Source organism: Lithobates pipiens, unplaced genomic scaffold (assembly GCF_037356315.1).
Source record: "Lithobates pipiens isolate NorthernLeopardFrog02 unplaced genomic scaffold, aLitPip1_a1.2 Scaffold_1, whole genome shotgun sequence".
Taxonomy (NCBI): domain Eukaryota; kingdom Metazoa; phylum Chordata; class Amphibia; order Anura; family Ranidae; genus Lithobates; species Lithobates pipiens.
Genome location: NW_027507685.1, coordinates 196,864,305 through 196,876,010, shown reverse-complemented (window position 1 = coordinate 196,876,010; position 11,706 = coordinate 196,864,305). Strand labels below are relative to the sequence as shown.

The window sequence follows — 11,706 nt, the reverse complement described above, 5'->3', positions numbered from 1 at the left end:
AATAGTGCAAACATGATGTAGCACTCTGGTGTTTAGGCAGGGTTGCTCACAAATTTAGTTTGCCAGATAGTAAATGTTCTGGTTAATTGTTAGAAGATCCACCGATCCCTCTCTAATTCTGGAGTTGCTGCACCTTTTCTCTTCTGTCATGTGGGTGGCACTGTTACTGGTGACATTAGATCGACAAGGGCATAGCAAGGTCAGATTATGAATGGATGGGGTGTCTCAGCCAACTGGCAAGGGTTTCTTTAGTCCCTTGGTATGTTGGTAGAGCCTATTTATTTGGATGGATTCAGGTGATTGGGGTTCTGTGCCACCTGGATGGCTGTCTGGGTGGACGTGTGTTATGTTGACCCGGGTTGCTAGGCCAGAAGCCTGTGGCTTATCCCGGGGATACCTGGCTGCTAGGCTGCCTGAGGCCTATCTGAGAGCAGGAGAAACAGCGTAGGGTTGGGAGTGCAGGATTGGAGTCCACCCGAGTTAAAGAGATTCCGCCAGATGGGGAACCAGTCATGGTCAGAGGTAAAGGGGTAGCAGTTGACACTAAGGGACCATCCACCTTATTACCAGAGACTACTGTGAGTAAACCTGAAGAAGTACCAGAGCAGTCTTCCCACCAGCAGGGAACAGTGAAGAAGTAAGAAAGCTTCAGCAAGTGCCAAGCTAGGGACCAGGCGTGTTAGCTACCCACTGCTGTACTCTGTGAATGGTTTCACAGCGTCCTGGGACCTGTGACGTGAACCAGGAGGATGCAGGTAGGGAGGGAGGGAAACTTCTGCTGGGATCACTTAGACAATTACAGTGGAAGAGGGTGCAGGTACCTGCCAGAAATAGGTACCCACTCCTCCCAAAAAATAAATAAGTGGCAAGAGTGGAAGGGATGTGGGGGAGAAGGATCAGTAGAACTTCCTTTGTAAAGCAGAGCTCCACCCACAAGGTGAAAGATTCGATTTAAGCACTCCACCACCGCTCCCCTGCCACATTTGGCATGTAATTGTTTTTTTTTGGGGGGGGGGGGTACCTGATTCCCATCTCCGCTCGGATCGCCTAGGAGTTCTCTTCTTCCCTTGCCTCTCTGCAGTGTGCCGAACCATTCAGCAGGCGCAGCGCGACTCGTGCATAAGTAGTGCGTACCTGCGCACCTGGTTGTGAAGCCGCAAGCTGCCACAGCCGCCCACAGTTCAAATGCCAGCAAGCTGCCCACAGTTCAAATGCCAGCTTTGGGGAGAGGGAGGGAGAGAAGCGACAGTTCGGGTGACCACATCGCTGGACCATGGGACAGGTGAGTGTGTGTTTATTAAAAGTCAGCAGCTACACTTTTTGTAGCTGCTGACTCTTAATAAACACAAAAGCAACTAGAGCTCCTCTTTAAGGTGACGTTGCGCTTACATTTTTTTTCTTTCCCCTTCTTCATTGACTTTAATGCATGTTGCCAAAATAGCCAAAATTTTGAGGAAATTTTAAATCCTAATGTTACCTGTGTCTAGCCATCAGAAAGTAGTTGCTCAATCTGAACAGTGTGATGTGCTGGCTCTGTGATCTCTGAGAGGTATAAGGAATCTGCTTTGTAACAGAAGGATTAGTTGTTAATAACAAACATACAGTGTGTTGCAGAATGAAGGAGTAGGCTGTCTGACAGCTAAAGAATGTCCAATTTACGTGACGTCACATGCTTACCTGTCAAGACAAGGAAACTAAAAGCTGTAATTCCTGGTGGTTCCTGCCAGCTACGTTCATATTTTGAACGATAGACAAGTAATCTCGACATCACGAAAATAATAACTTTCTCTGAGTGAAATATAAAAGAGGGACCATGGAGAGACCTCCAATCACATCTGGACCAAGTCTAGAAACAGACGGAGAAAAGGAGCAGGTGAGTGGTCCTCTGCAAGAGATGTAGATGATTTATTCATGTTTGTATTTGAGTTTTACTATATATGCAATATGTATGTATGTATATATATATATATATATATATATATATATATATATATATATATATATATATATATATAAATATATATATATATAGATAGTATTGTATTGTACAGTTGTTGTGATTATTATTAATATTATTATCATTAACATTATTATTATTCACTATATTCATTTCTTTTTATTTAGTCATATTGGCACTTTATTTGTACACTATACTTGTACACATACATTTGTTGCACATTTTCTAGCGCTACACTAATTGTTTTATATTATTATTATTATTATTAATAATAAATCCTAATTTTATTATTTACTTAGAAGCCAATATTTGCTGCTGATCTCCTGCAGCCTCTTTACATATACTTCATGTCTACATGCGCTCCAGCAATGGCTGCATGGTATTCATTAGGATAGATTTTGCAAGGGTGACAAAAATGGACCAGGCTTGGAGACTGTGTGAAAAGGCTACTTTTGGCCTGCACAACAGGGTGACAATGCAGAAGCAGAACTGGGACCCTGGGACAGAGTGTTGTCACTCTTATCAACGGAAGTACCTGAACAACCTTAAAGGCAGGATCAGCAAGTTTTTATTTTATTTTATTTATTTATTTATTTTTTTTGCATTTGTTTTACAGCAAAACAGGATGCATAAAAAAAGAAAAAAGTCCAAATAATGGAGTAAAAAAAAAAGGAATTAACAAATCCTAAGTGGCTGAGTCAGCGGATATTATTTTATTGAAAACTGCAGATTTTCAAATGAAAATGGCTAAATTATATTAGCTTGTTGAAGCTAATATGAGATTTTAGTGATTGGATTTTTCATATACTTTATTATTCCAAGAGTATCCTATCAGGCACTTAACACAGAGAAGAGAAGGTGCAGAAACCCCCTAAAACAGATGTTTCCAATGTTGACAGTTGTTAGGATTGTACAATCTGTGGTGGTTTGTGTAGGGGATAATCTTGCAATCTTCTGAAAACAATCCTTTTTAATTATGAAGCGCAATCATATAATCAGAACTAAACAATTTATTTAAAGTGATTGTAAACGATCAGCTTGTAAATCAACTCATTCAGTTTAAAACAGAAATAAAAGGCAAACATTTGTGTATAGATATAAAAAATACATTATAAATACCTTATTTCTCTTTTTTATAATGGATCACATTCCCTCTGTTCTCAGAGGCATTAGAGCTGGGGGGGAGGAGAAGCAGCAGGACACTGAGCTTCCTAGTGAATGGCTGCGCAAGTGGAGTGTGTCAAGATAAGTCTGATCATTGGAGGAGAGCAGGCTGAGTTCCCAGCATAGCTAGAGACCTGACCACACTGTGTTCTCCTGCTTAGTGTGGTCAGTTTTTAATAGCAAAACAGGGGGACTGGCAGTAATTCCACGGATTTCACACAAAGGAAGCAATACAAAGCAAACAGGATAGTTTCTCATACCAGTACATGGTACAGCAGGTACATATCATGACTATGAAATGTTAGGGTAACAAATGCTTTAGATTTCACGATTATGCCAGTATTAAAAATCAGTATGAAAGGGTCTTGGAAAGTAAAGAATCCTTTTTACATGCTTAACTGGGTTCTATGAACAATAACTAGCCAATATGGAGATGAATCTTATTTTATATTATACTCAAATCTCCCAACTAAGCTTGCAGATTGTTTGTCCCTCAAGTACTACATTAAGCTATTTACAGTATATTTGCTGTAGTGACTTAGTTGGTAAAATAGTATGCGGTTGCCTTTTTTCTTAAATTTTACTTGACATAAGAAAAATCTATAAATCTTCTCACTTGTCATGCCCAGAGAGACACAGACAGCCAGGTTTCTACCCCGGCTACAGTCTAGGTTAAAATGTCAAACTGACAAAAAGCAAGTTTTACAAGTTTAACTCCTTAGAGGAGTTCCTTAAACACAAAACAATGCTATTTATCTATTAGAATGTGGTAAAAATAGAAATTTGTTTTTATCTAAATTGTATTTAATAATATTGTCACAGTTGTCACAATCATCAAACTAGATTTTGCTCAAATGCACTGAAAGAGTAATAATCTCAGAATAAACAAGCTGCATAAAACCAGACATAAGAGCTACTCACCACTCAATTGTATCATTGCCAGGGGTACCCGGGCATTACATTGTTATTAAAACATGGTGCTTAGCGTAAAACGATTTTAAAAAAAGGATTTAGAAGAGAAAGTGATAGAGTAAAAGTAATAAGTATCAGGCATGAACATAGGGAGTCAAGTGTTAAGCTAGGACCTGATGTTTTTATCAAAGGGTGCTCTTCTAAATCCCAATCTTGGCCATTTTTCATGGATGATCTCCTAAAACATCCTGCATGGTAACTCAGAAACAATCTGTACAATCCGCACATCAACAATTACAAGAAACATCCTTTTCCATTATTATGAAATACTTTATCAGCCTAATGATGACGCATAGCCTGTAATGTTCTGGAGTACAGGACTAGGAGACCACGTTGTTCCATAACATCCCAAAGAATAAGACATTCTAGCAAGAGAACCTGCTATCAGTGTCAGCTGGTGCTCAAATTTTTGGAGGGGGCACAAAAAAAAAAAAAAATCATCAAATGCTGCCACTGTGCCCATCAAACGCAGCCACTGTGCCAAACGCTGCCACTGTGCCCTCAAATGCTGCCACTGTGCCATCAATTGCAGCCACTGTGCCAAACGCAGCCACTCTGTCATCAAACGCTGCCACTGTGCCATCAAACGCTGGCACGGTGCCATTAAATGCTGCCACTGTGCCCATCAAATAATAGACATGTGCACACTGAAATATTTTGTTTTGGAATTTAGTTACTCCCGAAATTAGTTTTTATTTATTTTGTTTCATTAAAAAATTGCATTTGTCCAAAAATCCTAAATAATTAAGGTAAAATCTGTCATTGAAGGCCAGCCTTCCCAGAAGAGTTGAAGCTTTTATAGCTGCAAAGGGTGGGCCAACTCAATATTGAACCCTACGGACTAAGACTGGGATGACATTAAAGTTCATGTTCCTGAAGAAGTGGTCTATGTCTATGTTCCTCCAGAGCAAACTCTGGAGGAACTAAATCTGCTAGTGCATCTAACATTACCCTCTCCCTAGATTGAGTGTTGCTGTTCAGGTGTCTCCATTGCTCCTCCACCCACAGTGGAGACACCCTAATATGTTAAGTGTGTTACTAGGGTCACCAGGTGCAAAAAAAAGAATACTAGGGCAGTCACCACAATTAAGGCTTAGTAAACTGTAATATATATATATATAAATTTTTTTTTTGATTTAGATATGCTTTCAGCCTTTTGTATAATGGGATTAGGCATGCATCAAATATTGTGCTTTTGATGCCAAAATTTTTTTCACAACTATGGATTACATGTATGTCTGTGTGTTCACTAATGCAGGTGGTTGAAAGCGAAAACAAAATTCAAGATGGAACCCAACACTACCAATATGGTTATCAGAATGCTGGTCTTGATCATTCTAATCGCATTGGCAAGTGGCCGTCCGCACAGGAAGTTGTGCCCGGTGTCCCGCTACTTATCTGATCTGTCTTCCGCTGATATGACAGTTCTCAAGAAGCTACAACATCACCATGTAAGTATGACAACTAGCTGGGGGAGAGGGGATTCAAAGGGTGAATCTCAGCAGATGATTAAATCAGCTGCTGAAAGTGATGTGGGTGTAATACCACTTTAAAAATTGAAATTCAATTTTTATATTTTGAGTTTCTTGCTTCGAATTTCTTTTTCTGGGTCTAATTGGAGTCACCATCTGTGTATGAGAGCCGCCTGCTCCCCGCAAACACCTCCTTTTTTCTACCCTACCATACTCCATACAACTGCACCTCTTCAGGGTGGTTAGCATATATTCAATACAGTTTTTTTTTTTAAATGAGTCTTCCTTTCCAATATTTTTTATAATAATTTCCAATGTCACCTATATTATGTACAGTATAATATCATGTGCAATACAATTACAGTTTACTACCGTAAAAATCAGCAGAAAAAATTGAAATGTCATGTCTTCTACAGGAAAATGTCATGTCCAATAATGCAATGGGTTGCTATGGAAGAATGCTCAGACACAAGCCTTCTGCATGTGACCTCACGGTGAGAACTTGTTATTTTTAGTATCAATTATATTCTTTCTAGTTTATTTAAAGTGGATCTAATCCCAATCACTTAAATGTTACTGAAGCTTTAACATTAATGTAATTTCAATTGTTGCCTTTAGTCTGTTTAAATTAGTCTTGTTATCCCGACTGCCAGTCTTTTTGTTCTTATGCCTTCTTTACCGATAAAACATAATTGGTGATCCTGCTAGCAAAACTGCTGCAGATGCAGGGCTGACAAGGCTCTCCCTGTGCTGTGTAAAGCACTACAATGTTGTCAACCTGTAGGGCTACATTGGGGCGTGATGATGCAGGCAGTGGGTGGAGTTAAGTGCATTGACACTGCTGATTGACCAGCTACCAGCCAGTCAGTCGGCAGCTGACCATGCCTAGTCCTACCTACTGACTTTGTTACTGACAGCAAGTCAATGGGGACCTCCCTAGAGCTCATAGGAGATGTCATTTTTGCAGAAGTTTGAATGTTCAAAAGAAAAGATATGCAAGACCTAATGAGACCAGTCTAATTTCCCTTCAGAATCTGGCATCGGATTTACAACCTCATATAACTTACATTATACTCTTACTCATAACTTTCTTTAAAACGTAATCCGCTTATATTTTGGCATCCCTGTTTGCTCCATTGATCAACATGCTAATGAAATTATTAAATAGAATATATTTCCATTGCATCCATTATATGATCACCGGGTCTTCTCTATGCAATGGCAGGCAGGTCATATGCGGTGGGAGGAGCTGGAAGGGTGCTGTACATTGGTTCCTGAAAACCAAAAGCTGTGGTAATACCCACCTGTGATGCTGAACCTTCATGAGTGAACTGAAATTCAGAGAATAAAAGCAGAGGGCCAGGGACAGTCAGGCTGCGGAGGAAAGAGCTAGATAATGCTGGATGTCCTCCAGCCAGGAAATGAGGCAGGCTCTATCTAACTTGCTGCGCCTTCTGTGAGGAGGTTTCAGTGTGCAGTGAATTAAAAGTAAGCAACTTCAGCACAGGAGGAGAGACTAGCTGCAAGGCTGAAGGTGAGGCTGGTTGGAGCTCAGCTTAAACACAGCTGTGTTAGAGAGCAGATTGGGGGGGGGGGGGGGCTCTAGCACAGCCTTTCTCAACCTTTTCAACACAGAGGAATCCTTGAAATAATGTTCTGGTCTCAAGGAACCCCTGCTAAAAATTACTATATCTACAACTCATGATACAGCAGTGTGATGGTCAGTGGGAAGAATGTTCCTTACACTTGTGGTCATTGGGAATAATTACACATGGGTGCCCCCCCTTCCCCAAGGCACCCCCTCATGTTGAGGGCACGCGGCCTGGTACGGCTCAGGAGGGGGGGGGCGCTCGCTCGCCCCCCTTTCCTGGCCGGCCGGGTAGCATGCTCGGACAAGGGTCTGTTGTGGACTTGGGGGGGGGACCCCACGCCAATTTTTTTCGGCGTTGGGGTTCCCCTTTAAGTCCATACCAGGCGGCGGGGCCAGCGACGTCTCCTTCGCGGGCCCCGCCTACCTGGAGACGCGCTCGAAATGAGCGGACTTTCCTCCGCGTGTGTGGGCGAGTCCGTTCATTTCAAAAGTAGGGCGGATAGTATGGCGGACTTAGTACGCCGTATTAGTCTGCTCAAAAAGTGGTGTGTGTGGTCAAGTCCGTTCATTCGAAAGTATGACGGACTATCCGTCGGATTGTCTGACGGACTAAGTTGGCCAGACAGTCCGCCCCGTGTGTACGCGGCTTTAGATATACGCTAACCTGTGCCTGTTATGACAACGTCAACCCATTACATACCTACAAATAGTTCTTGACATAATTTTTTTTTCTTTTTATGTTTTACAGCCAAGTGACAGTCTGATTGTGACCCTGGAACAAGTTTCACTGGCCGTTGATGTACTAAGTGACATGTCCACCTATGCTATCTCTGACCCTGTAACTCAAGCTCTTATGATTTTCCTTAAAATGAAGGATGATCTGACGATTTGTGTAAGTTCATGTCATTCTCTTATCTTCATGTATGTAATCTTATAAGTGGGATTCAGATACTTTACAAATTAAATGTAAAATACTAACAAAAAACTTACAAAGCCATCCACAACTTGACCCCCAGATACATCAATAACCTAGGCTCAAAATACCAACCTAATTGTTCTCTTTGTTCCTCCCAAGACCTCATGCTCTCTAGCTCCCTCATCACCTTCTACCATGCTCACCTCCAGGACTTTTCCTGAGCCTCTCCCATCCTTTGGAACTTCCTACCCCAATCTGCCCGAATATCTCCTACTCTGTCCACTTTTAGAGGATCCCTTAAAACCTTCTCTTCAGAAAGCCTATTCTGCCTCTGCCTAACAACTGTAATTTTCTCCATCAGCTCATCTCCCACCGCTATTACCTCTTGTATCACCTGACCCTTCCTTTTAGATTGTAAGCTCTAACGAGCAGGGCCCTCTATTCCTCCTGTATTAAATTGTATTGTAACTGTACTGTCTGCCCTCATGTTGTAAAGCGTTGTTCCAACCGTTGGCGCTATATAAATCCTGTACAGTAATAATAATTTAACAATTATTATCTCTTATCTGTTCCTTACAGAGAGAATCTGTGGAATATAATGAGCCTGCCTCTCCACATCTGAAGCCCTGGTTGCACCATGTCCAGCATTTTCAGGAATCGGTAAGTGTCCTCAGCAGGTGTGTTTACAAGTAGTTTTCCGAAAACCTACCAAGATGGTGGCCAAGTGTACAGTACTCTGCTGTTCAGATGTGGGAGTTCCACTGATAGCTTGGTGGTAATGGTGATGCGGTAAAGAGGGGTGCATATATATATATATATATATATATATATATATATATATATATATGCAGCTACTTCAAATTGCCTGTCAACCAAATCTTGGGAAGTTTATAGAGAATAACTAAAGGCAAAACTTTTTCTTTTAGTTTTGGATAGAGTAGAGATGGATTAGAACACTGGCTTTTATTGCTGTCTGTGCCCCCACTAGGAATAGTCACCCACTCTAATTGTCCTTTTTTAGCATTATCACTGAAATAAAATACCAAATTTTGGGTTGTCAACAGAACAGTAATAGAGGGGAAATCTTCCAATGGGAACACTAGTTCTGGTGACCCTGGTGGCATTGGTGAAATTTCCTCTCACTTACTGCATTGGCTACAGGACAGGAAGTAAAGGGAAATCACCCCAATGGGACACAGAGGGCAAAAAAAAAACATTAACAAGTGTTATAACTCCCCCTTACTCTATCCAAACTGAAAAAGCATTGCCTTTAGTTCTACTATAAAGTGACACTAAACTCTGGTTAAATAAAAGCTTAATGCAAGCATGTAAAGAAAATAAATTCCCCCCCAGCAGAGACATGACAAAAAGATGTTATACTTCCAAAAAAAAATTCCATTCAGATATGTATTCTTAACTCATGAATTCCCTTACATTGCACTCAGCATCCAGCAACTCTTCAAATTCCTTTTTTATTGCTGTTGTGATCGGACTTCCTGGTAGAGGGTGGCTACTTTAGTTCTCCATGGCTTCACTGTATGTAGGAATGAACTAGGGACTATGGACTATGGGATGTATAGTGTGCATAGAGCAGTGCACATGACTGCGACTAATGCCGCGTACACACGACCAAATTGTCCAGCGGACTTAGTCCGGCAAACAATCCGGCAAACAATCCGCTTGACTTTCTAACGAATGGACTTGGCCACACACGGACACTCCGAAAGTCTGGGGATTTCTAACGCGACGGGACTAGTAAAAGGAAGTTCAATAGCTAGTAGCCAATAGCTTCCTTCTCGTACTTGCTTCTGAGCATGCGTCATTCTTAGTCCGTCGGACTAGCACACTGACGAATGGATTGTCCACTGAAAGCCAAGTCCGGCGGACAAATTTTGAGTCAAAACTACTCTCTAAGTCCGCCGGACTTTACGATGAAAAAGTCCGCTGGAGCCCACACACGATCGAATTGTCCGGCGTAATGCGGTCTGGCAGACTAAGTCCGCCGGACAATTCAGTCGCGTGTACGCGGCATATCATGCACTGCTTGTTCTAAATAAATGGATGTGAGGTGGGTGGAAGAAGGTTCAGGAGTTCACAAAGGACGTTACAGAGCCCTTACATAGTGGATATGTGTGGATTATTTTTGGAGAATAAGTATATTGTTTAGTGTTACTTTAATGGCAAAGCTTTGGTACTTCCTGGTAGTGTCAGAGTTTGCTTGGTCCCTCTCACGTCTTAAAATTTCTACTGGCTCATGTTGTGCCTGACTAGCCAATAGTAGGCAAGCACATTTTGCCACTTTTAGTAAGTGCCAAAAAATGTGCCTGTCCAAATGGATTCAGATGGTATCTCCTGAGTAAAAAACAGACAATCCTGCCTAAAATCAAACACTGCAATTTTGCAACCACTGCTTTAGTCAGCCAGGAAACCTTCTTCTGATGGACTTGGATATTATGGTCACAACTTATATAAAGGACAAAACCTAGGAGATAATCGCACTGGGCAAGGGAAGGGAAAGTTCCTACTGCATTATTGGAATAGAGTTTTTTTTCTTTTGTTCAGACCTAGTCATATCTTATATACTAGCAGTGTGTAGAAATAGAAATCCAGATTTATGCACATGTGCGTAGCAGCTAGAGGCATAGGCACAAAGACTTTTTTCCCCAGAAACAGATGCAGAAAGTTTTTAATTATAACAGGATTAAGGTCTGGGATCAGTGATCTTAGATACATACAAAGCTAAGAATTATTTTTTGAATGGTGCGCAAAGGAATTACTTTCAAATATTTGTTTTTCCAATACAGGCATCATCTGATTGCGTCCAAGATGCTGTAATGCTGAATCTCATTCCGCTGAGAGAAGATGTGAAATGTTGGGCTCTCAGCCAATAATAACATACAAAGAATGAACTGAACCTGTTACAGACATATGATGAAAAACATTATTACTTCAATTGATACTAGTCATTAAGATGTGTCAATTCTATCTACCGTAAATGAAATGTTTGTCCACCAAAGAAGGGCATGTCTTGTAGTCACCAACCACTGATCATCATCTATTCAATCTGACATTTAGTGGCCATCAACGGACGTTCATACTCATCCAACCAGTGAAGATGTTTCTTAATCAGAGATGTTTCTTAAGAGATTAACAAGTCTACCCATCCAGGCAATTAAGAGAATTCTCTGTTGCTAGCCATTAAACATATGCTTCTTATCAAACCAAACAAGGCAATTCATTGGTTATAGCCAAGGAAGATCATGCTTACTCATCCAGCCTAGGAAGAATATTCTCCACAATCATTTTAGCCAATGATGGTCATAAGCTATCCAGCTAAAGAAGACAAGCATTCTATATCATTGACCAATAATGTATATACCTACTCATCTGAGCAAATTTAAAAAAAATCTTCTATTGAAGAACATGCCTACTATCCAAGGAAAAATACTTGCCTTCAACACCCATTGATAGTCAAGCCTATTCATCCGGACAATAAACAATTCTTAATTAATAGCTCTTGGTGGACTCAACCAGTGACCAATGACATCCCTGGCTATTAAAGCAGAAGATGGCTATCATTCTTGAACTATGTCTTTGAGGGATATGCAATGATCTTGTCAAGAAAGAGAGATAA

The 11,706-nt window shown here is 40.9% G+C and overlaps 1 protein-coding gene across 1 annotated transcript; it reads left to right on the top strand.

Annotated features, from left to right (window-relative positions):
• Positions 1-1,742: 1,742 nt before the first annotated feature.
• On the top strand, positions 1,743-10,963 carry LOC143987655 (interferon lambda-3-like). The gene is made up of 6 exons (XM_077486550.1): positions 1,743-1,873; positions 5,352-5,544; positions 5,982-6,059; positions 7,905-8,048; positions 8,652-8,732; positions 10,877-10,963. The coding sequence occupies exons 2-6, from the start codon at positions 5,380-5,382 to the stop codon at positions 10,961-10,963; spliced, it is 555 nt and encodes a 184-aa protein (XP_077342676.1). The 5' UTR covers positions 1,743-1,873; positions 5,352-5,379.
• The last annotated feature ends 743 nt before the right edge of the window (positions 10,964-11,706 follow it).

Excerpts from the sequence above, each read along its gene's own strand:
- LOC143987655 (XM_077486550.1), top strand. The coding sequence starts at position 5,380 with ATGGAACCCAACACTACCAATATGGTTATCAGAATGCTGGTCTTGATC. Across the intron at positions 5,545-5,981 it reads AGAAGCTACAACATCACCAT|GAAAATGTCATGTCCAATAA; the intron begins GTAAGTATGACA and ends TGTCTTCTACAG. Across the intron at positions 6,060-7,904 it reads CTTCTGCATGTGACCTCACG|CCAAGTGACAGTCTGATTGT; the intron begins GTGAGAACTTGT and ends TATGTTTTACAG.